This window comes from Microtus oregoni, unplaced genomic scaffold (assembly GCF_018167655.1).
Source record: "Microtus oregoni isolate MIOR12 unplaced genomic scaffold, Mior012 000067F_ref0000223, whole genome shotgun sequence".
Classification (NCBI taxonomy): Eukaryota; Metazoa; Chordata; class Mammalia; order Rodentia; family Cricetidae; genus Microtus; species Microtus oregoni.
The window spans coordinates 3,041,582-3,067,043 of NW_024543974.1; the positions used below are offsets into that span (position 1 = coordinate 3,041,582).

Here is a 25,462-nt window from a genome sequence, read left to right on the forward strand (position 1 = left end):
TGTAACCTATGGTGTTCTTGGGCAGGCTAAGGAGGCATCTTGGGAGAAATTGGAGGGAGTTTTTACAGGACATGTTATCCAGCTTTGGGACCGGCAGATTCTGAGGACTAGCTCATAGTATCACATGACAACCATATGCAATTAGCAATGCACTTGAATCTCATCACAACCAGCAAAGCATCAATGAGCTTCCTGCCACCCAACGTTTGTTTCCCTTGGACCCACTGAGAGAGAGGGAGGGACAAGAGGGCCCATGAGCCCTAGGTGTGGCTTGCCTGATGGACAGCTGGGGCCTGCTTGATGTGTTGATGATGCGGCAGGACAGTAGGGCATGAGACGAAAGAGGCATCAAGATTAATAAATGAAAGAAATCAATGATAGAGGAGGAATGGAACCACCTACGACCAAGGGCCTATGTGTAAGGGACAGCATACATGAGAAAGGGACATGATGTTCAATTGTGGAAGAATGTACATGCCATGTAAATGACTTACAGAGGGCCCTGATGCCTGTGGATCAGGGCTTTTGAGCCCCAGATCCTATCTCAATTCTTTAGCCTACTTCCATTCTCGGGTGCCTTTTTTCTTACTAAAGAAACTGTCTCTATTTCTATGACAATCCATGTATCCCTGGCTCAACACATGTGTGTACATGCAAATCCAAACGGACTCAATAGGTTGTATTTGTATACATACATATGTTATGATACAAATTAGAGAAGAGATTATGAATTTGAGAAGGGGTTGGAAGGGAAATGTGAGGAGTTACAGGGGGGCATAGAGGGGTGAATGTGATATAAACACAGTACTCACAAAAGACATTCTCACAAAACTGTTAAATAAAATAAAACCAAATCAAAAGGTCCTGGTAATCTCAGTGGATACCCCCCAGACTTTGCCCCATGCCTGTAACAATGGAGGGCTTCAGGCAGAGGAGCAGTCCTTATAGGGAGTAATGATTGAATATAGGGCATGTCCCTTACCTGGACCTAAAAGAAATGCTTGGCAGGCAGTATGGAGGCCAGTGTGAGCAGCGGCCAACAAAGCCATGAAGTTTTGGATAAGGGCTATTCCTCTGAATGCCTTCTATTCAGTCACTGACCAAGGAGGCTACTCTACCTCTGGGAACCTTTGTCCTTAGTCACTGCATTGAATGTTGGGTGTGGGCATCTTATGAGAGTATTTTACATTGGGTTCCAGTTGCTGGACAGGTTCTGTGAGTCTTTCCCTAATTAAAGCTGAATATATTCTTATAATTTCTGTCTGACTTCATTTACACCATTACATTGTGTGTGTGTGTGTGTGTGTGTGTGTTCTTCTGCACATGCACGTGTGCTTTGTGCTACTATTGGCTCCCCATCTCCTTTAGGAAGACAAGTTTTCATTCATGAACTCCTGCTACCTGCTGCTAGATCCTGTCCACCTAATGGGAGAGGCAAAGGTCTTATTAGGGTCCGCTTCAGAGGAGGCAACAATCAGGTGAACTTCTTTGGAAGGCACTTGCCATGATGGAGAGGGCCCAAGGTTAAGTCACAAAGGTGTCTGTCTCTGCTGCATCTGACTAAGCGGGAACTGATTACCCTGGGCAGTCTCTGGCTGTAGATGTTGGTTCTTGATTGGGAGAAGAAAAGGGAGTGGGGGGCTGTATCCCACATTGCTGTAGGCAGCAGGCTTTTTTTTTAAAGGGCTGGCTCTGGGACCCTGGGGATGAAGCTCCTCCTCCAGAGGAAGTGAGGCAGATATCATTCAGGCCTTTCCATTAGTGGCCTGGACCTTTCCTTGTACTGTTGCTGAACTCTTCTGACTCCACGTTTCCAAATGAACAGAGTCGGGTGTGGTGCAAGTTAGACCAAACTAGGGGAAAGGACTTCAGACCTTTGTGCACGCTGCAAGTGTGCACAGCTGCTTAGCCATACTACTGCGCTTTTAAGGCTGTCTATGAAGTACAGGTCTACTTCTTGAGCAGTGGGACCAGGCATGTTGCCATCTTAGGGTCAGCTCTTACTAAACTTAGGTGTATGAGTACCCTCTCTGCAAGAAGAACTGGATCCGGCCCTCTGTGGCTTGTCTGCAGTATCTTCCCCACTTCCTGGGGCCACCTCATCTCACGCGGATGAAGCAGGAGCTCATTCTGTATGGAGCCACACTTAGTCTGTGGGGTAGGGCTGCAGCAGGGCTGGCCAAGGAGAAAAAGTACATGTTCCCACAAGGTAGAAGGACGATGGTTGGGAGTCTCTGGATCTCAGAGTGTGTGCCTCTCCACTCCTGCCCCCAGTCTGGAATTTTCAAAGTGGCTGCTTGGTCCCTGTTTTTGCCTCTGTAAGATGAAGGGTTGAGGTCAAACTGAGTTGCTTCTGGGCCCTAATTATAAAACATTCCACAGCACATGCGTGTACATGTGCACATGTCTACACATGCACACGCACACGCACACACACACACACACATACATACATGCACGCTGACTCTGTTGCAACATTTTTGTGATTCATAGGATAGAAGCAGCTTCTGAGGGCACCAAAGTCATAGATGACTAGGGTTTGTGGGGATTAGAGACTCCCTGAAGGAAATGAGAACACAGAGATGCTTTTCTCCTGGCTGTTTATTACAGAACAAAGGGGGAACAACAAAATCACAACAACAACAACAACAACAACAAAAATGCACTGGCCTGAAACAGATGCCAGATTTCAATTGTAGAATCAAAATACAAGGTGGCAATTAAAATGTGATTACACAAGATCTGAACACTGCGAAAAGTTTACAGGACAGTGGCTGTAGAGTTTCTCTAACTGACGCTTAAATATACATGACGAGAATTGCAAATAGAAACCATTAACGACAAACCCCAAATCAACTATTAATGTTTACAGACTTTCCCCCCAAAACTACAGAGGTTTCTATAGAAATGAATGTCAAATGGTTTAAAGCAGATTTTAAAGCATCACTCTGTGATGTCACACTAAAGCTTTCTAAAGCTGGGGCTTTCTCTGCGTCTGAAGGTCACCACAGGTGACAAAGGGAAGGGAACGCTCTAGTTCCTTGAGGTGGCCAGGTCACAAACTCAGCTCAAAGGCTATTTTTGCACCTCTCCCAACCAACCCTAAAGGATGCTCTTGGCCTTCCATGAGTGTCTCTGTGGGCCACTTACTCATACCACGACTTTTGCTGTAAATGCTCATTAGGAAAGAACTAGCTGAGACTTAAAGGCTTGCGAGAGATAGGATAGTCACACGGGGTAGCACAGTTTGTAATGGAGTGGAAATTAATGACCAAGTGGCTTCTATTTGGCATTTGTCAGTTTGCACAACAACACTTCTTGGTCACATCCACATCTCTTGTGGCATGAAAACCTCAGTGACTCAGCCACCTGGTTTAACAAGGTATCACTGGAGCGAACAACACAGTCTGCATGTTTGGAACAATGTATAATAAACACAATTCTATTGCAACCAAAGCCGCCACTTTATTTACAAAGCCACAAAACCAAGTATAAATACTTCTGTCATTTATGATTAGGAAAACCATTTACAAAATTTTCAAATATGTACAAGTAGCTTGAAAAATCACCTGCTTTTTCTTCATCAGGTTGACAGGGGGATGGGCAGGGTTGACAGGATTCAGAGTGGAACTGGGAGCCTACTGTGGGTGTCTAGGGCCAGTTTCACATTGGCTGCAGATTCAGGCAACAACTCTGAGTGAGAGCATGGGGCTTTCTGGGGCACCCTGCTTTGATTTACAGCTCCTCGGCACCCTGGGTGACTTGTTCAGCATTCTGTGCTGTGGCATTTGGGGCAGCAGCACGCTGTTGCAGAATGTCATCTATCAGCCTCAAGTTGCACACCCAGTCTTCATCTGGGGCCACACTGGAGCCTTCTAAAAGTTCTTCCACGAAATTCACCTCACTGCCTGCAGATGATGGTGAGATCAGTCCATTGGTTGGGGACTGGGCCTGAGGCAAGACATTGTCCTGTGGCTCAGGGGATGTGCTAGCTCTCATCAAGGTACCTGGGGACTGGCTGGTGGCAGCAATAGCAGCTACATAGCTTGGCGGCTCTAGTCCCTGAACGGGACTCAAGGGAGAGCAGCTGGCCATGCTCTGCTGGAGGGGCGTGGTGCTCAGTACAGGCACTGGCCCCTGTGCTGGGCTCTGCACAAAGCTCTGATTGCCCAATAAGCTGAATCTGGGGCCAACCAGAGCCGCAGGCACCTTCTGGCCAGGCCTGACTCCTGGGGCTATCTGATTGGCCTGGACCACAGCCCGCTGAGATGGAAATGCTAGAGCTGTTGGGGGTACACTTATGGGTGCCTTGGCAAAGAGGATGGTACTACTATCACAACACTGCAGCATGCAAATATCTACTTGGCTCAGGGGTGATTTCTTTGAAACTGGTGTGGCTACAGCTGCAGCTGCCACTGCCCAGACTGCATTACTAAACACTAGAGACATCATTGGCACACTAGGGAAGCTGAGTTGGTGGGAAGTAAAGGATTGGCTACCCAGGTGGTTGACACAGAACTTGGGCAGGGGCACTTCTGGGGGCATGGCCTTGGCTTTGGGACACACAGAGCCAAGACTATTCAGGGGATCCTGACCCAAGCCTGAGGAAGGAAGGGAGAGGTGGGGGAGGGGCCTGAGAAGAAAGCTCAGCCTCTTAGACAACATAAGACAGGACTTTATCCACCTGACAAATAGGAACCATCTGTTGAGGGATGGATAGTGCCAGGATATTAGAGCAAATGTAAATACCCTGCCTTCACAGAGCCTCCAATATACATGAAGACGCACGTTTTCCATTCCTTGGAGAGCAGTGGTTCTCAACCCGTGTGTCATGACCCCTTTGTGGGTCAAAAGATTGAATATTAGATATCCTGCATATCAGATATTTACATTATAATTCACAACAGTAGCAACATTACAGTTATGAAGTAAAAATGGAAATAATTTCATGGTTGGGGGTCAGCACACATGAGGAACTGGATTAAAGGGTCACAGCACTAAGAAGGCTGGGAAGCACTGACATACAGTGCTCTGAGAATGGGCTGTTCTCAGAAGATCTTAACTTGAGGCTACTGGCAAAGGAATGGGAATGAGGGAAGTTGGGAGGGACTGGGAGAAGGAGAGAGTCAAGGGTGGGGGCAAAGACTCCATTGTGCCTGTAGCTCATGCCCAGTGACTACAGCCCATGTTCAGGACACCTTTGAAACTAAAATCCCTATGCCTTTTTCCATGCAGCAGTACAAGAACAAGTCATCTCCAAGTGTATTCAGACCCATGTGAGACCCCCATCCAACCAGCATATGATGCCACCCAAAACTGAGCTCCTCCAGGACAATCTGATTCCAAGACTATTACCACCCTCTAGCCACATAGGTGTTTGCTCATCAGCTCTGAAGAAACAGCAAGTCAACACCGGCTTCCCATTTCCCATCTCCTCAGGCTTGGGTCAGGATCCCCTGAATAGGTACACTCTTATAGCCCCTCTTGTGAAGGATAGCCCAGGTCTGGTGGCTTTTTTAAAGCACAGATGGAGGGGTCATTAAATGAGTCAAGTTTCTAGAGCAGCAATTGTCACACAAATCTTGTATGGGACACTGACAAGCAAGCTTTGTGAGAGCCCAAAACAGGCTAAGCTAGGAAGCCTAGGGCTGGGGCCAGCAGAAAGTCTTGGTAACTAAGACCCCAGCTTTTCCTCTGTAAGTCTTTCCCAGCTCCACTTAGCCACATTCACCAACAGGCCCTGCCTTTCTGGAAGCTTCATGTTGATACCCAAGAAACTATAAAGTGCCTCTTGTATCTGGGGGATTCTGGGACACTGGTGTCTTGACTTAGGTGCCAAGCAGTAGAGAGGCAAAAGGCCTGGGCTGCCCAACGCTCTCGCTGCCTATTTACAGCACGGATCTCAGCACAGGCTATGCCAGAAGTAAGCCTGTGCTTTAGCCGCTTGAAACAGCATCTTAATGCCTCCTGTGGCCTCCTGTGCCATAGGCTTGGTCTTCTCTCTGTCCTCGAAGAGGGAAAATCAGGTGTTAGCAGCCCAACAGTTATACAAAGGGACTCTCCAACCTGAGGGGGTATGGTCATAGAAGCCAGCAGAAATTGGACATAAGTCCTCTTACAAACGGTCCCTGGTTTGGGGCCTTATTTGAACAAAAATTACCTACTCTGTGCTCCTCTAGAGAAATAGAGTACCGAGGGAGGGATGAAGAGATAGGGAGGAGACAAAGAGTGGAGGAAGAGGACCGGGAAGATAGGGAGCAGGAGGAGAGGGACGGAGAGAGTGGGAGGAAAGGAAGGAGAATGTAACAAATGAGGGGGGAGGGAAAGAATGAGAAGGGGGAAAGAGATGAGGAAAAGGGAGGAGGAAGGGGAAAGGAAGGGAAAGGAAAAAGAGAAGGGTCCATTTTTTTCTACAAGGCACCTAGAACGTGCTCTTCAGCAGTCCCTGCCCTCTGAGTGTACCCCATGGAAGCCAGCCTACTAGGCGACAGAAAGCATCAACTATTTGTCCCAAAGGTTAATGAGCTCTGGCATGGCTTCTTTATTACCCCACAAGGAAAAGCACTTTTTTTCCCATAGAATTGAAAGTAAGTTCCAGATGCTCAGGACTCTGAGGTCCCTCAATCCTATCTGCCTGAGGACTACGTGGGAAGATAAGGCCAATGGGGTAACTCAAGAAGTTCCTTTAGCAGTCAATTGACAAATATTTATGGCTGCTGTGCTCAGGGCCAAGCTGTTCCTATCATGAGAGCATTACTGAATGTCTCTACCCTTGGGGAACTTACACTAGATAGGGGAATTATCAAAACACAAGTCAATCACTGAAGATAGTTTGTCTTCTAAAGGAATTTTCACAGGTGAACGGACACCCAGTGGACAGGCCTGAGCAGAACCCTCAGGTCATACTATAACCAAATGTGCCATACCATTTCTTTATTAGGCAAGATCCGTGGTGGTGCTGGCCTGCTGAGGTCTTTCCTTGTCCCTGTGCATATGGCTACAAACTTCACTTACAGTATTGGACCTACCCTTAAAGAGTTCCAAAGCCACCACTGGGGACACCACAAAATACATGGCATCAAAAGTGAATGACCAACTTTGAGCTGGTCATTTCTACCTTAGGACTGTCTTTGCCTGTATAAGCACCCCCGACACCTAGTCTTGGTGGCTTCAGGGCTGGCTGATACTGCAGTGTTTGCTTTACATGCTAGGGATGATCCTCAGGCAGAGGAGACCTGTGTGTCTTCTGTCTCTGCAGTCCCCGAAACCTCTGGTTCCCTCTGCCCCACTGGCTGCAGTGACCAGGGACTGAGAGGGAATGCAGAGCTGTCTCTCCAAGTGGAGAGCCCACTGTGCATTCACTCCACAGGCAAGGCACTGGTCTCGGCACAGGATTAGTGACGCCAGGAGTAGGAATTTCAGTCAAGCTAGCAGCAATCTCCTCACAAGGCATCTGGGACCAAGAAAGAGCTGAGCAGGACTGGGTGAAAGCACGATATTCAGAGGAGACGGAGCCTCCTGGGGTTTTGATAATTCGGTTTCCCTGGGAGCTTGGGGTTGGACAGGACTCCTCTGGTTGCAGCCAAAGAGGAGGCAGTTAAGGAGTGCTGCGACTCTGGGGGAGAGAGAAATCAATAGCCCTTGACTGGAAAGCACGGCTTGTTCTTTCAGGCCAGGGCACACAGGATAAAGAGAACAAAGCTGTGTGCGCTAAAGCAGAGTTTCCATTAAAGGCCAGACTCTCGGGAGGTCCTCTCAGCTCAGTGACCATCTTCTGCAGGTTTCTGTACAGATAGGGCAGACATCCTGTGGCCATTGATATTTCGGGTCTCAGAACAATCGCTCTATGGTTCAAATAAAATCTGCCAAGGCTGGTATTCATCACCTTGCTCTTGTGAGCACTAATGGGACTCGGAGGCATGCCGAGTCATTCCTTCTAGACTAAGAATTGAGAGAGAGGCTGAGCTAAATTCATAGAATAGATAGCTTTGGCAGGCTTGGTATAGAACACTGAAACAAGTCCCCTAGACTGCCTGCCCTTTAGTAGGGTGGTCCAGCTGCCCACTGCTGGAGCAGGAATCCTGAGGGAGGCCAAAGACTGGTATGGGATGTGGAGCCCACAGCAGGTCACTCTCAGGAGATGGAGTTCCTAAAGTCTCACTAGGTAGCAGACAGGCAGGCACTAGGTGGGAGATTTGAAGGTGCACCCTCCCAGCCTGGACAGAGGGGCAGGCAGGCAGGCAGGCAAAGAAACAAATGGGGTGCTAGAAGGTGGATGCCAATGGGAGAGACTTCCCTAAGCAATCTGCAACTGTTTCTAGAGGTAAGGTCAAGGTCAAAGGGCTTGGACAACTCTGCTTGCTTGAGTTCTTCACTTTACCAAAGAATTCTAAAGAAGAAATGTAGAAGGTACTGGAAATCCCTCATAGTAGTACACAACCCTAAGGGCTGCAAAGGGCCTACTTTTCAGAACTGTCACCTCCTGAGTTCCTCCCAAATCCCCATGAGGCAGGCTGGCAGGCTGAGCAGGGGAATGTGCCCCAGCTGACAGATGAGGAAAGCTAGGCACAGCGGGGGTGTGAGACTTACCTGCAGCATCGCAGCTGGGCAGCAGTGGAGCAGGAACCTGCCTCCAGGCCTTCGGATCCCAGCTGCCCCAGGGGGCTGCCTCTGAGGTGCCGAACGAGGAGGTGACTAGGGCCAGCTCATGAGCAAAGGAGCTGCCGGGCAGGAAGGACTCACTCCCCAGGGCCTGGCGGGATGGGGGCTGTCGCCCCAGGCTGACCTGGGGAGGCCTGGCTTCCCCAAGCTTGCAGGCTTTGTCTACATGAGTCTACAACAACCGATTGAACAATCATCAGCTGTTTGGCCACAAAAGGCTTCTGACTGATTTTGTCACTGACCTGACCAACTAATTTAGTTCTTTGAGTATTGTGGTTATACATATCAACTGATCTGGGGAAACAAAACCAAATATCTTTGTACTCTTAGCTGGCTGTGGATCAGTTGGAAGGTATAGTCTCTTTCCACTGAAAATGTGTTTGCTGTGTGACACCTTCTCCTTCCTAGAGCACCAATGATTTTTTTATGTGTTTTGGTTGGTTTGGGGGAATACTTAATGCTAATAAAAGGATTTCATATGAGTCATGTCCTTCCTTCAGCAATCACTGTCTCATTGGAAGCAGGAATAAAGCTAAGTCAGTTAGTTGGCTCATTGACAATGACTTTGTCATATTTGGATCCCTCCTGCCCCTACCCTGCCCTCACAAGAGAACATACAACTCAACCATGGTCTGCAGGTGCTAGTGTGTAGACATGCAAAGGGGAGTACAAAACCAGTCAAGTATATCCCTCCCATCAGCTGTGCCCTGAGCTGCAGCCCCCACTGCACCAGACCCTGACCAGGTAGGCCATAAGGTTTTGGGGACATGAGCTCCCTTGCCATCTGGTTTTACAAGATACAGATTTCACCAGTTCTGAGTGTGTGAAATGCGTGACCCAGTTCCTTCAGATAAGAAATTAAAATAACTTATCCTGATGCACACATTAGCAAAGACAAAACTCAAATAAGTGGCCAGCAAAGCTTTGACACTCTGACAAACACACAAGTGCCTAGCAGCAGTCATGCCTCAAAGGATAGAGGAAGCCTGTATGATGGGGAGATGTTCTTTTTGTCCTGTATCAGGTGGCATCTCTTGTTTTTCATTCGGCTCTAAGTGGTCTATGGTGTCCACCCAGCAGCCCAGGGGAAAGGGGACTGGTCACTCCCTGAGTCCAAGACAAACATTCGACTCACAACAAGAATTACTTAGTGGTCACCTATGCATATATTATTTGAAATAACAATAAACACTACACCAGTAAATTTATTGATCATTTCCGTGCTCCCTGAACTAACTCAATCTAGGGCTTTAAACATTGTCTTACTCTGTCCTGACAAATGGCTGCCTAGGAGGTAGGGGCTGTTACAGTCTTTACTTTTTAGATGCGGATATGGAGACCCAGAGAGTTTAAGTTGCCCAAAGTCACACAGATTTTGAGTACTAAAGCAAAAGGTGGACATGAGTTTGCTTCATTCCCAAGTCCACAAGTAGCATGTACTGAATTACTACATTGTGATATGGAAAATAAGCCTTGGAATGGAAAAGTGTTATAGTCAAAGTATAGACGAGGTGTTCCAGGGAGGTTCCAGTCATTTAGGAATGAATTATATATATTTAAATATGGCAATAAGAAAATGATTACACGGAATATTTTAGAAGTAACACATGTCTATCTAAAATAAACAGGCCAACAACCCCCTTCCCAAGTTCAACCATTTCTTTGCTATTCTGATAACATTTGTCCCAGTTAGCAAGCTCAGTGCCACTCTACTTGGGTGACTCATCAAGCTCCCATTTGTCCTTGGAGAGAGGTCATCAGGGTGAGACAGGAAAACTGTGATTTTCTAGAATTCGCAATTCTTCAGCCCTACATGCTTAGCTCTTGGTAACTCTGAACACTATTCTATAGCAGCTTTCTAGAAACAGTTCTCATGGGTCCCAGACTGTCCTCAAACTCACCGAACCCACTAATATACCCGAGGATGACCTTGGATTTCTGATCTTCCTGCCTCCACCTCCATAATGCTGGGAACGTAGGTGGGAGGGTGCAAACCCGCCTTTAAACACTGGAGCTGGAATAGTCCTGGTACACACATTTCTCAGGTTCTGAAGACTTCTCCCACTCCACAATGAGATTGTAAAAGTCAGAAATTAGCTTTATTCATAGAGAATAAAAGTTGTTTTTTTTTTTTAAGTTTCTCAGGAAGCCTCTGTAACTTCACATCTTGAAAAGGCTTTGTGATGAAATTTCTCAAGGACTGGACTTCCACTTACCCGTAGAAATTAGGACACTGGGGTTACAGGGGAGGCTTTGAAGGGAAGAACACATTTGGTACAAAGTAGAAACAAGGAACAATAGATCAGGAATGTTTGCCTGAGGTAGGATATGGGAGAGCAAGGTAGAGGAGGGAGTGTGAGGAGGGGTAACTAAGATGAAAGATGTTTGAATAAACCATATGGATGCCTATTATTGTAGATTACACCTATACAAGTATAAAGGGAATTTAAATGGAGTTACCCTATAATGTGTGTGTGTGTGTGGATGACTCCTATAGATACTATAGGTTATCAAATAAAAAGCCCAGGGCCAGGCATGGATTACTTCTTTTTGAGTTGTAGGCCATTGGGCTCCTATGGAATTCCAGCTATTACAGACAATCCCCATTACTCTTGATTAATCTTCAGAATTTGCTACTAAGCCCCCGTTGTTGAAGATGCCATACACCTGAGTTACAGAACCTGGGAAAATCAAGCTGCTGCTGGTGTGGAAGCTTCAGCCCTGTGGACTAGTGTTCCTAAACTGGGTGGTGCTGTGCATGCTACTAGAGGAGAAAGGAATCATTAACCTCACTCGGCTGTGAACACCATGAGCTCCAATAGCAAGTGGCCTGGCAAGGTATACTAACTGGTATAATAGTTGCACCGATGTTATGGTGTGGAACAACGACTTTCTGATGGGGTTTAAGGCCTTCTCTACAAGGTGAAACTATCCTGGTAGTGCTAATAATTGGTCCAAAGTCCATGGCTGGCTAGTTCGTAGATGCTGGGGAAGAATCTACCACTATTAGTGTGCTAGAGGAGCATAGTATTAAATGAGTTATTTTTATTCCATAGATGAGGGCATTTCTTAACCCTCATCAGAGAAGCTGCTTTTTGCAATAGATGGTGATTAACATGGAGACCAACAAGTGGTTAACATGGAGAGAATAAGAGACTGTGAGTGCTTAGACTTAAATGGGGACACCTATGTCACACTTCTTCCCCCAAAGCTGAGTGGAAGATTATAAGAGCAAAGGTAGTGGATGATTACAGTGATAGAGAGTTTTCCAGACAACAGGGCAGTCATACACACGAGCTCACCATAAGTATTACAATGCACATGCAGCCAACACCAAGTGGATTTTGTGGGTTTAAAAAAAGAGTACGTGATATTGAAAGTGAACAGGGTTGGGGTGGGCAAGGGAGGAATTAGAGGGCAGGACATGGGAGTAGATGTGATCAAATTATATTGTATGTATGAAATTCTCAGACAATAACAAGGAAAAACATAAAGAAATGAACTTCCATAAACATCAGCATATGCTTGCAGTGCCTTAGTAGTCCATCAGGCAGAAAAGCCTGCAGATGGCACATGGAACCAACCACAGCAGATGGCTCAATGGTGTGGGCAGCCCTATTTCAGTAGCGCAATCATAATGCCCTGGAACTACTCATTCAGGTGCAGCAAGATAGGAGAAGGCACTTTGAAGATCGCCACAAGTCCCAGCTGAAGCACAAAGTGAGCAAAGGAAGGGATGCTATAAGTAGATCTCACATAAAACAATAGATTGCTCTTATGACTAGAAATCTCTGGGAGTTACAATGTCCCCCCAAATCTTTTTTCTTTGTATCACAGTTTTATGCTATGTGGTGCAGTTTCTGTTCCCCATTAAATAAAAGGCAAAAAAAAAACATGCACCTTAGCTACACAGAAGTCTTCCAGAGTCAAAATTGAACACCATCTCTTTCTCTCCTGATTGCAACTAGCTCAAAAACCTGTGGTGAGCAGGTAGCCAAGCTGGAGGCTGAGCCAGACTGACTTAAAAAAAAAAACACAACAAAAACCAACAAAACCCTAGGCTTCTAATCATTGTGTGCCAAGATGAAGTAATCTCCTCCCAACTTCACATCCCTCTGTCCCCTCCTGGACAGAGTAAGCACTGCTCCTAGGCCCTGGGGTTCAGAAGGAGCCATCCAATTGACAGGCAAGTTCAGACAGCTTAGGAAGGGAGTGGCAGGATTTCCTTTGGGGACTTCCGGATTTAAACAGCAGATCTAATGCATGCATCTAAATTCATTTCCTCCAAAAGATCCACGAAACTACAGCAAGCCTCTGTGTTTTATTTTGCTTTTAAAAACAAATTCCCACCAGGAAAGGGAGGCTAGGAGAGGAGATAATAGCACCATAATTTGTGAAGCTAAAATGCAGAGCTGACAGGTACCACTATAGCTACTATAGAAGAGAAAGAGAGGGGAGAGGCCTGCTTAGACTCAGTGCCCCAGGGCAATTTGGGAAGCATAGCCAGGCCACATTTGAAAACAACAGTAGCAGCAGCAGCACCCCCAACAAACCCGTTACACCCAAACCACCCAGACAGAGTAGAGCAGGCTGACTACTCAGCCTCAAAGAAGGTGAATCACAAATCAGCAGAGGGGAACATGATAAAGCCACTTGCTCTATGTGGCGAAATCTCCACCATGTTCCAGAACAGGAGCCTCAGATAGTCTGGTACTGGGAGGTGAGAGGAATGGGGTGGTGGCCAACCGAAATTGTTGGCTAAGAGGTGTTGAAGAAATAAGCAGGTCTCTGCATCTATGGGTATATATGTGCCTCTCCCAACCCTGGTAGAGATAGGACTTGATCCTTTGCTGGCCCCATCTCTTCTGCAAGCCTAATATCTTGTCCACAGTTCTGCCCCATATCCCAGTACGGAGGCAGGAACTCTTATCTCTCTTTAGGTTCACTTTGCTTTAGCGCTTACTTTCCACTAAAGGGCAGCTGGGGACAAAAGGGCACTGGGAAAGCTCAGCTTTCTTTCCTCTGGAGGCCTTCAACTAGTAGTGGCTGTGACTTCTTTTAGCAGAGCGTAGTGTGGCATATGTTTGATTTAGAAAAGAATGAGAAGGATTCTCATCTGGGTAATGAGGGTCCCTACATGGTAGGTGGACTGTGATCATGAGGGACAAACTAGGGCCAGGAGTTTGTTTCTCTACCCAATCTGTGGTTGTTTTCTACTTTTCCCTGCCTGCTATTCAGTGCATAGAGATCTTCCACACCTTTCCACAGTTATGCTATGTTTCAGAATATAAGAGGAAAAGTTATATATGCAGGCTGATAGCAATATGCTAATGAGAAATAGATGTCTGCATAGAAAAAATAAAATGCTGTACTCCAGTATGCTAGCAGGAGTTATCCTTGGGTTATTATATATTCATATTTACATATTTTATTATCCCTTGAGGTTTGTGGGTTTTTTAAAGATACTTTTCTGGATTTTTCAAGTTCAATTCCAAAAGAACAGATTACTCTTGCAATCAGAAAGCAATTAGACATTAAAAAACGCCACAAGGTCCTCATGTCAAAATGAGTAAGGATGAACAGAAAGCCTGTGTAAAAGCCACGTGTATAAGTTTGGCAGAGACTGGCTCTGTGAATGTCTACAGGGCTCTCCTAGCTCCCCAGAGTTTAGAGTTACTTCCACAGCTGCCTCTGGGAAGTCAGCACTAAGTGTGGTCTCTCAGCGAATAGGAACCCAGGAAGATTCTAGGCTATTTTCAATGTTTTCTTTCTTCCCTTGGTTGGTGGTCGATGTTTTATACTCTCTTTCATATCTACCGCACACATTCTACAAGGGATTTCCTTGAGAATCCTGGCAGTAGTAAAAACAAGTACTATGTCAAAGGAGTAACTCAAGTTTAGAGTTTCAAAAGGCACTTTAGTATTCTGTACGAATCATTTGTCTTTCTGGTGCTACTCCAGGTGCGGAAGCTTTGGGGCAGTGCATGAAGTTTAAAGCTGTGGGCCTGAAGTGCACATTATCAGCAAGAGATTGGGAATGTGTCCAGTGCTGGCTCTCTCACTTCCGATCTGAATGCCAATGAACTGGTGCTTAGTATGTGGAGCTTGTCTTCTCCCCATGTAATATATCTGTGGACACCCAGGCAGCTGGTTTGCTGAGACTCCTATGACATGGCTGCCTGAAATTCATCCTTCCTTCCTTGCTTGCTTCTTTCCTTCCTTGCTTGCTTGATTCCTTCCTCCCTCCCTCCCTTCCCTCCTTTGAAGACCTTGTCTTTAGAATTCTTGAATGCCCCCCTTCCGAGCAACACTGGCTCCTTCCAGCTCTCAACTTAGTAAGTGGGTGCTACAGTTTGGATCTGGAATACCCCAAGAGACTGATCTCACTACTAACCCCATTTCTTTTCGTTAAAGGCTCAGGGCCTTATCTTGGATACTGTTGGGAGGTGGTAGATCTTTCAGAGATGGATGTGATGGGAGACTTTAGGAAATTTTGGAATGTTTGTTTCTTCTCTCTTATTTTTACAGCTGGCTCTGAGGTGCAAGTGCAAAGGCCCTTCTCCTCTCTCCTGTCATGCTGGCCCGCTCTTCGGCCTAAAGCAATGGGGTCAGATAGTCATCACTCGAATCTCCACAATCTCCACAGCAGTGCGCTCAGACAATTGTCTCTTTCTTGTTTCGTTATCTTAGGTGTCTGTTATTGCAGTAGAAAGCTAACAGACACAGTGGGGACCGAGGCTCCCAGCAGGAAAAGTCCCTTCCCCACACCACAGAAGACTAGAATTCAGAGCTCCTCACTCTAGATCACAACCATAGCACATTGTTGAGACTCATTTGTCCCAACAATGGGCACTTTCCCTTGTCTGAAAGCCAGGAAGGGAAGCAGAAAAGGTGAAAGGTGGATCTAGGCTAAATAGCTTAGTGGAAGCAGGACCCAGAGTAAGCAGAGGCCACAAGTGAGAGGAGTAGGAAGTCTCCAGCACTGAGCTATTCCAATGTCCATCTGTTTCTTCCTGGGAGTTAGATGCTGAGACACATGACACTTGGGGATTCATCATGGAGGCCTGGGTTAGGAGAGCCACTGCACCTCCACCCTTATGCCCAGGCTTGGGTTCTTTCCAATGGCCCTATAGCCTCTGTGTTCCATTCTCCTCCCCATCACCTCCCATCTCTGCCATTCAGCCTCTGGATTCCACGGTGCTTCTTGTCTCCTTAAGTTCCCCCAGAGAAGCTGGAGTACACTCCTGCATGCTTAGAGCGAAGTACCATTTATTGATCTGAGAACTACTACAACTAAGTTAATCCTGTGGTGGCAGCCAATGGAGTAGGCATTGAAAAACAGTGAGGAATAGCTACAACTCATCCCCAAACCTTGGCTAGCACATCTATCTCCAAGTCAGTCTTCTTAGACTTTAGAACCCATGGCACAAGGCACAGATATGGAGCACAGTAGCAGATCTGTAATGTGGACTCAATCAACACCAGATGAGATATGAACTGACCACCACATACGGGATAAGACAACATAGGTTCTTGCTGTGAGCCTCAGATGTAACCCAGTTTTGCCATTAACCTATGTGAACAACGGGAACTACTTTTACAATATCATCTCATCCTCAGGCAGCAGAGCAAGGCCCAAGATTGCATTCATAATTGGTAGATCAAGGCATAAAGCAGAAAACTTGGTTATCAAGTTTTATGCTAGGCTGATGAAACTTAACAGTGGGCAGACATTAAAGGCCTATGAACAGAGCCTTTGGGATAGCTCGAGGGCTAGGTGAAGATGCATGGCCAGATATCTATTCCAGCTAGCATTGCCTGGAGTGAGTTGTAGCCAGTCTGAGGATCTGCATCTGCCTTAATAACAGGTGGAGCAGAAAACTGTGGCCTTTAGTTTGACCCTAGAGTTATAATGATCTTAGCAGGTTGCGGTTTGGGCTATGACACAACATGAGGCATGAAGAGCCACAGGTATGACGAATTAGAAGCCTGAGGCTGGTCCATTCACAAGTATTTGATGGAGGAAGGTCACTGGTAATAAACAAACTGCCTTGGCCCATTTTGATAGGCCATCCCTTAGGTGGGTGGAGTAGGCGGAACAGAATGCTGGGAGGAAGAGGAAGTGAGCTCAGACTCGAAAGCTCTCCTCTCTGGGGCAGAAGCCTCAGACAGACACCAGACTCCTCTCTCCCGGGCAGCTCTGACCCAGGATGGACGTAGGCTAGAATCTTCCTGGTAAGCGCACCTTGGGGTGCTACACACATTATTAGAAATGGGCTAGTCCAAGTGCGAGAGTTAGCCGAGAAGAGGCTAGATATAATGGGCCAAACAGTGTTTAAAAGAATACAGTGTCCGTGTAATTATTTCGGAGCATAAGCTAGCAGGCGGCCGGGGTGCTGGGGACGCAGCCCTGCTGCTCTTATTACAACAAGTATTCCCAGATCTAGGCAAAATACTACTATATAGTGATAGGCCAACCACTACAGGAGAGGTATTTGGGTCTCCCCTAACCCCAGAAAGAAAGTTGCTGGGGCAGATTTATTTTTCTTGATACTTTCCTTTTCTTTTACAGCTCTATTTTCATTACTTTTCCAAAGTATTTCTGTAGGTATATATGTATGTATGTAGGTATGTATGTATGTAGGTATGTATGTGTATTGTGTAGGTGTGCTCATAACCACAGCACATGTGTTAAGATCACAGGACAACCTGTGGGAGTCGGTTCTCTCCTTCTACTGAAAGACCCTCTGGACACCCCCCCCTCCCAGAACCCGCAGCTGGCCTGCTCCCATGAGAACATCCTGTTCGCTTAAGACCCTCAGGACCCTCTCAGGACCTGCAGCTAGCCGGCTCTCATGAGAACATCCCGTTTGCTTAGGGAAACAGGATGCCTATAGTCAGCACATGTGCCCAACTTAGAATATCAGTAATTCACAGAAGAGACAACTCCCCCTATGAAAGATCCCAGCTTGGCTGCTGTAACGTCATTTCACAAAGCTTTTGACGAACGACTGTAAGTGCAGAGTAAGGTCAGGGTCCCTGGCTGCAAAACAGGATATTTATATCCATAGATTCGGACAGGACATCAATTAACAGGATGTCTGTTCCCATACATCTGTGCTGGGAAAAGGAAAAACCCCCTGTGCCCCTTGCCCCATTCCAACTGACCACTAACAATGCATTTGCTTCTGTAATCTGCTTCTGCTGCCCTCTTTCCTATAAAAAGACCTTCCCCCAGTCTGCAGGCGCGCTTGTCTCCCGAAAGACTAAGCCGCCCCAGGTACCTGTGTACTCAATAAAAGCCTCTTGCTGTTTGCATCCGGAGAGTGGTCTCGCTGTTCCTTGGGAGGGTCTCCCCAGTCTGAAAGACTGCCTACCACGGGGGTCTTTCATTTGGAGGTCCCACCGAGATCTGGAGACTCCTGTCCAGGGATCACCGACCCACCACCGGGAGGTAAGCTGGCCAGCGATTGTTTCCCCTGAATATCAGTGTTTCAGTGTATCCGTGTTTCGATGTTCTGTGTTTGCGCTTGCGACTGACTCTGTACTAGTTGGCTGACTAGGTCTGTATCGGGCGGACGCGGAGGAGCCGACGGGCTCGCACTCCCGACCGCAGCCCTGGGAGACGTCTCAGGGGCATCTGGGGCTGGATGTGGTGCCTGGCCCATCGGTAACTCTGTGAATCCTTACCGAATAGGATTGTTTGGGGCGCCCCCACAGTCCGAAGGGTACGTGATTCTTCTGGGAGACGAGGAATCCGGATCCTCAGAGTCTCCATCTGAAATTTTGCTTTCGGCATTATGCCGAAACCGCGCCAGCGCATCTGTATTGTCTGTGTATTTTTGTGCTTAATATGTTCTTTGTTTTGTATATCTGTTTGTACTCGAGTCTAAATCTGGTACCATGGGGCAGTAAATAACCATCTCTTTGACCCTAACTCTATGAAAATCCAAAAGAAATGCAGACAGTCTGCCCTTCCTTTACTTCTCTAGGCTCTGCTGCTGAACTGCCCTGCTTGCTGTCGCGAGGGGGGAGGGAACAGGACTGTGATCTCCTGAGGCACGGCCTGGAGCCAGGCCTAGGCGGGGCAACTGGCTCCAGCTCTGAGCAAACCTCTCAGCAGGACGCAGGGCGGGGCATGGCAGCAACCCTGGCCCGAGTCAGAGAAGGGGGCAGCCCTGAAATCCCTGTGCTGAAAATGACGTCCTCCCTTGCTGACCTGAAGTCCACCAGCACCGCACGGGAGGACTGGGGGAGGAGGGCTGCCTTAGACAGTCCAAGGTGTTCCCTCCCCCTACAGCCAATGCAAAGGCCTTCCCAGCTGCTACTGGCAGTGTGAGGGCTAAGAGGAACTGAGTGGACCAATCCTGACCTCACAAGTTCCCTGGAGGGAATGCCTCCTGGGGCCTCTGGAATCCCATTCAGAGAAAAGCTGCTAGATTGCTGTGAGTATAGAGATGGGATATGGGAAGCTTGTGCTATACAACTAGGAGCTCACTGTGGACAGAGCTGAGGCTGAAGCCAGGTCCTGGGAGGATCCCCAGTGGGGTTCCCTGTGGAGAAGGCTTGTTTTCCTTAGAAAATAAGGTGCTAGAGACTGAATGGCAGCCCCCATCTGCAAATGCCATGTAAAACCTTGTACTAAAGATCTGTGGCCCTTGCGCAGGGGAAATAGCTGGTGCTAGCGCCAGGGTCACAGAACTAAGCCTGGGAACCTGCAGTAGGCTATTTCTCTGGGGTCGGATACCCTATTAAAAAGCAAAGGTCCCCTAAAGAACCTGGACCTTTCCATTTTGGCAGTAGGGCAAGAGATTGCAAGTAAATTTCCCTGTGGCTGTTGATAAATGATAAGTGTGGATTCAGGAGTAGTAGCTAATGGAATAAGCTGACATTAAAAGGGCCTGCCAGCCCTAATAACATCTGTCTTCTGGGGATGCTCTATACCAGTCATCATGTGCTGCATCCAGGTAAAAGCCTCTGGTTTAAAAATTGGGAAAATTAAATTAAGTCACTTTAAAATAATATGCTTATAAAAAAAAAAACTACTATGCAGTGTGTCTAGAAGAAAAGTAAATTCCCAGTTCTGTTTAGATGGATGCAGGACTACACTGTCTTCAAGAACTATTGCTGTAGAAGGCCTGGCACAGGGCCGGGGCCATATGAACAGCCCAGCTGAGCTTCTAAGCCAGCCCATGTTTAGATCTGAATTTAACACTTGTCTGCTCACAATGCTTGTGATAAGGTGGGGGCCCTGAGTTGCCCCACAAGACAAAGATCTGCTAAAGCCCCTCACCCCACTACAATGGCAAAGGGGGTGTTACTAAATGATGAGGTTGAGTTAAAATGGTCCTTTTGACTCTTTATAATGTTTATGGCTATTTAAAAAAAAAAACATGGCGAAGATTCTCATTTATTATTAATATAAAAAAGGTGCATTTTGAGTTGTTTTCAGATTCTGTCAATGATAATATAAAGGATGTCGCTAAGTTTTTAAGGTAATATGTTATCTAATTTTGAAAGTCCACCATGCTAATGTTCAAAGTAGCTGTAAGCATAAATTGTCAAATGATATTTTTAATCTTGGTCAGTTTTACAAGAATAAGATAAAATCTCAAAATTGTTTAATTTGCATTTCCCTGATGATTAAGGATGTTATATTTAAACAAATTTTAAATATCTTTCAGTCACTTCAAGTTCATTTGTTGAGAATTTACAGTTTTGGTCTGTGACGTAATTGTACTAAAATATTTGTTTTTATGAGGATTAAGTTCCTAAGTTCCTTATATGTCTCATGATACCTCCCCATTCTACAGGTTGATATTACGTTCTGTTGATTATATCCTTTGCTAAAATAAATTTTAAACTTTTTCCTTCTATAAAAGGTTCAATATTGTTGGTTTTATGTTAAGGTCTTTAATTTGTTTGGATTTCAGTTTTGTGCATAGAGAAAAATATGGATCTATCTTCATTCTTCTAAAGGGAGAAACTGACAGTCAAAATGCTGGGCTCATGGCAAATCTCAGGCGGGGGCTGCAAGGCACCCCACTAATTCGGCTGAGATAAGAGAGGTTCTCCAGGGGCCAGTTAAAATCTGTGTTCCTTAAATGATTAATGAAAGTTTACAGGCATTTTACCCAACCTCTGAAGGTCAGCAGACAGCAGTAGCCACAAGAGAGAGAGAGAGAGAGAGAGAGAGAGAGAGAGAGAGGCGGGAAGCAAAAGAAAGATAGGACTCAGACAGATTAGGAGCCTGGGCAACAGAAGATCAAAGACAGATAAAGAGGGACAGCAACAGAAGATCAAAGACAGATAAAGAGGGACACTGGAACTGAGTAAAGAATACAAACTGGACACCTTACGAACTATAAATTTGGGAAAAAGACAAATAAATGACTCGTTCCTCCCTGGTCACTTCTGAATGTATGACCAAAGCCTTTTGTTGACCAAACGAGGGACTTTTGCTTTCGCTGCTGTTTTCAGTTCTGCAGGAGACACAGGCTGCTTGTCTGCCTCTGTCTCTACCACGCCCTCCTCACCAGGACGACCACCTCTCCTGCCTTCACTGCTGAAGAAATCCTCACCTCCTAGCAACTGCCTTGGTGCTGTGCTTGCTCTAAAGCCTGCATGAGCCCTGACTGCTCACTCTACAGTCTTGCTCCCCTCACCCATGTCAGACTGCGATACAGCAGTCACCATGCTACCACAGGTGCCCTCCTGTGCCAGACTACTGCTCCTGTGCTGGGCTGACGTCGATGGACTATGGATCCTACCAGCATCTGCCTAAAGGACAGGCGAATGGCAAAATGGCAGGCTAAGCTGTGCCAGGCAGAGCCGAAAATGAGGGTGAAGCTTGCCAGGGGTACAAGGCTGGCGGTCCGAGCTAAGCAGGTACAGAAGACTGAAGGTAAGCGGAAGGCGGGGGCAACATTGGTGGACAGGAAGCAAATGATCTGGGCCAGTAGCCTCCCTTCAGGGATGGTGGCCCGACCAGAACGCTGAACTTGTGGCTTTGATACAAGCTCTACAGATGGCAGAGGGAACGTCTATACTAACAGCAGGTATGCTTTTGCCCTCACCTATATATATATATATAAAGCAATATACAGACAAAAAGGACTGTTGACATCTGCGGAAATTTTGAGCCTCCAGGAGGCCACGCATTTGCCAAAGAAGATAGCCATCATACATTGACCAAGATTGAGACACCCAATGTAATGGCTAAGAAGATCAGAAAAAAAAATCATCCTAAGGTTTGGGATGGCCAAGATAATCATGTCCCATAATAGGCCTGCCTTTGTTGCCCAGGTAAGTTAGGGTGTGGCCAGGACATTGGGAATCAATTGGAACTTAAGCTTACCAACCCCAAAGCTCAGGTCAGATAAATAGGATAAGTAAGATTCTAAAAAAACAAATTGATATAATTGGCCCTGGAGACCAGCAAAAATGACTGGACAGACCTCCCTCCCTCCTGTCCTGTTCTGGGTTCAAAACACCCCGGCATCGTTGCCACTAGCTCTGTTGCCTGGCTAGTTAGCTGCTGCTCATGTATCTGCTGACAATGGTTGACCTTGATGATGGAATCCTGAGCTCAAGGCTTGCACAGGGCAGGCACATCTGCTGTAAGATGGGCTTACATCACCTTCAAGGCTCTTCTTTCCTAAAGTCAGAAACCCACAGGGCTCTGCTCATTTTTAATGTCTTTTAAAGCATAATATCAGACAGCAGAAGCAAAAGACAATTCTGTTCTGTTCCTCCTTTGTGTGTCTGGGACCTATTGACAGGAATTATTTAGTACAGTTTGAGACTTTTCCAGATCAGACCGTTTTGTGCAGATAACTGCAGAGAGAAGCAAACACACCTAAAGCCTCCTTACCTCTTGACAGGTTTTGTTTTTCTACAGGAAAATCTTGTTTTAATCTATGGGGTTATAAAATGATATGGCTTTCAAAAGGTAAACAGATGTAATTTAATATATGATAAAATAGATATCAATGGGATGTTAAAACTTTTTAATGCTGTACTTACAAATGTGAAGCCTGGGTAAGGTCAGTCTCAAAAAGATATTTATGTCCCCATTGGCTGTCCTCTGGCTTTAGGGCTTTCTGTTTTGTTTTAAACATCTGTCATCCTGTATTGCATTTTCTCTCATTGTTTGTTAAAGTTCTCACAATGGACACAACCCTGTACATTTGGATAAAGCTGATGCTACGGGATGCAATGGAAACTCGTAAATGCCATGTGGTGCCAGCTGGACCGAAACTGACTTCTCCGGCACATTCTCTGGAGCTGAGGAACAACACTCCCGGTGTCTACAGCAAAAGAGATTTGTCTCCATAATACTAAACTTGCCTCTTAGGAGAAGGCATCCATGTGTTTCTTAGGGCTGAGTTAAGCTCTTTGTAGTCAATAGACTATTATTGCCACAATGTTGGGTGCTATTCTCGGGTCTACAGTGGTTCACAATGTCTACCATGTAGTTACTTTCAAGCCTCATTCAGATAATTTTGTTAAGAGCTATTCTGCACACCCTAGAGATGTTTTACTATCTTCTCCCAATACTGCTCTGTAAAGTATGAGTTATTTTGTCCCATCAGTTGTACTAGTTTTCATGTGGCTATTGTCTGAGCAAATATTTCAGAGATGGTGCTCCATGACAGGAGGGGCCTGGTTCGGTTGTTTTTAGATGCTGACCATAGTGGATTGGTTAGAAGATTCATGATCAAACTTAGAGAAAGATTAAAGCAGAGACAAAAGCTGTTTAAATCACAACAAGGATAATTTAAAGGATGATTTAATAAGTCGCCATGGTTAAAAACCTTAATTTCCACTATAGCTGGGCCCCCTACTTATTTTACTTCTCATCTTTACAATCGGCCCTTGCATTTTAAATCGCCTGGTACAATTTATAAGAGACAGGCTTTCAGTTATCCAAACCATGGTACTCTCCCAGCAATATCAGATATTAAAGCAGAATGACGTAGAGGTTTTTAAACACATGGATTTATGATTAAATCCATAAAAAAAAAAAGAAAAAGGGGGAAATGAAAGACCCTCTGGACACCCCCCCTCCCAGAACCCGCAGCTGGCCTGCTCCCATGAGAACATCCTGTTCGCTTAAGACCCTCAGGACCCTCTCAGGACCTGCAGCTAGCCGGCTCTCATGAGAACATCCCGTTTGCTTAGGGAAACAGGATGCCTATAGTCAGCACATGTGCCCAACTTAGAATATCAGTAATTCACAGAAGAGACAACTCCCCCTATGAAAGATCCCAGCTTGGCTGCTGTAACGTCATTTCACAAAGCTTTTGACGAACGACTGTAAGTGCAGAGTAAGGTCAGGGTCCCTGGCTGCAAAACAGGATATTTATATCCATAGATTCGGACAGGACATCAATTAACAGGATGTCTGTTCCCATACATCTGTGCTGGGAAAAGGAAAAACCCCCTGTGCCCCTTGCCCCATTCCAACTGACCACTAACAATGCATTTGCTTCTGTAATCTGCTTCTGCTGCCCTCTTTCCTATAAAAAGACCTTCCCCCAGTCTGCAGGCGCGCTTGTCTCCCGAAAGACTAAGCCGCCCCAGGTACCTGTGTACTCAATAAAAGCCTCTTGCTGTTTGCATCCGGAGAGTGGTCTCGCTGTTCCTTGGGAGGGTCTCCCCAGTCTGAAAGACTGCCTACCACGGGGGTCTTTCACTACCACATAGGTCCTAGAATTGAAGTCAGGTTGTCACATTTGGTGACAAGAACCTTTGCTGGCAGCACCATCTCTCTGGCCCTCACTCCAGTTCTTTCTTAACAAATGCCAATAGTGTATTTGGAACAAATTAGCATGTGGATTGCCGTATAGTACTAAAAATGTTGACAATGCATCAACAGCAGACTCTCAGCAAATCTGGGCCTGGATGTTATCCAGTGCTGAAGCACTGGAAGTAACTGCAGGCACATGAAAATAAGCAGCCTGCTTAGAATTTCTCTTAAGTCAGGCACAACTAAAGCTGTTATGATAACCAATCCTTCAAACCCAAGGTGATTCCACATGCAATATGCATCAAGGGCTTTTGGGAAAATATAACTTCATTTAGTGTTGAAAACAAGGTATCAGAAACTAACCAGATAGTAATCAGTATGGAATACAGCTTAGATAGAGAATGAAAACAGCTGTTTGTTTAAAGCTTAAAGAAAACATGTTGATAATCTAATGAGGAAACTTAGCAAAAAGATGGGCGCAATTAAAAATTGAAGAGAAATTCTTGAGTTGAAAAATACATTCAGCAAAAATAAAAACCAACAAAAGAGACAACAAAACCAGGAAAGACTAAACAGAAGGGGTCAGCTTGAAGACAGGTGGCTGGAAACAGATGGAGAATGTAAGAGTGAAAAGGAATAAAGAAAGAGTGGGAAAGCTTTGGGACAATATAAAAAGAGGAAGTATCCAAGAAAGACCTGAGAATGCCAAAGCAGTGGACACCTTACATAAAGGAATAGTACTAGAAAGTTTTCCAGCCCTAGAGAAGGGTTCAAGTATTCAGGGAGAGAAAGGCCAAATGGCTCCCATCAAATTTAGTTCAATTTTGCTTACCCTTCTCTTATGATCAAGGTCTCAAATGGTATGTGTGTGTGGGGGGGAGGATTTTCACAGTACTAAAGAAAAAAAGGAATCTGTTAGCCGAGCATACTATATCTAGTAGAGTTATCTTTTCTAGAGGAGGAAGAAGAGATAAAAACATTCCCAAGCAGAAGTTGAGAGCAGATCTTTCTGAGACCTTTTACACAAGCAAACACTAAAGCAAAAGATAC

At 45.9% G+C, this 25,462-nt stretch overlaps 1 protein-coding gene across 1 annotated transcript in view; it reads right to left on the reverse strand.

The window, feature by feature from the left end:
* Positions 1 to 2,589: 2,589 nt before the first annotated feature.
* Positions 2,590 to 25,462, reverse strand: part of LOC121440432 (mastermind-like domain-containing protein 1) — a 137,841-nt gene continuing 114,968 nt past the window's right edge. Inside the window, exons 6-8 of the mRNA XM_041641189.1 lie at positions 8,590 to 8,833; positions 4,341 to 4,601; positions 2,590 to 4,277 (exon numbers count right to left, since the gene is read on the reverse strand). Coding sequence (XP_041497123.1) covers positions 3,736 to 4,277; positions 4,341 to 4,601; positions 8,590 to 8,833 — 1,047 coding nt within the window. The 3' untranslated portion in view covers positions 2,590 to 3,735. The remainder of the gene's footprint in view (positions 4,278 to 4,340; positions 4,602 to 8,589; positions 8,834 to 25,462) is intronic.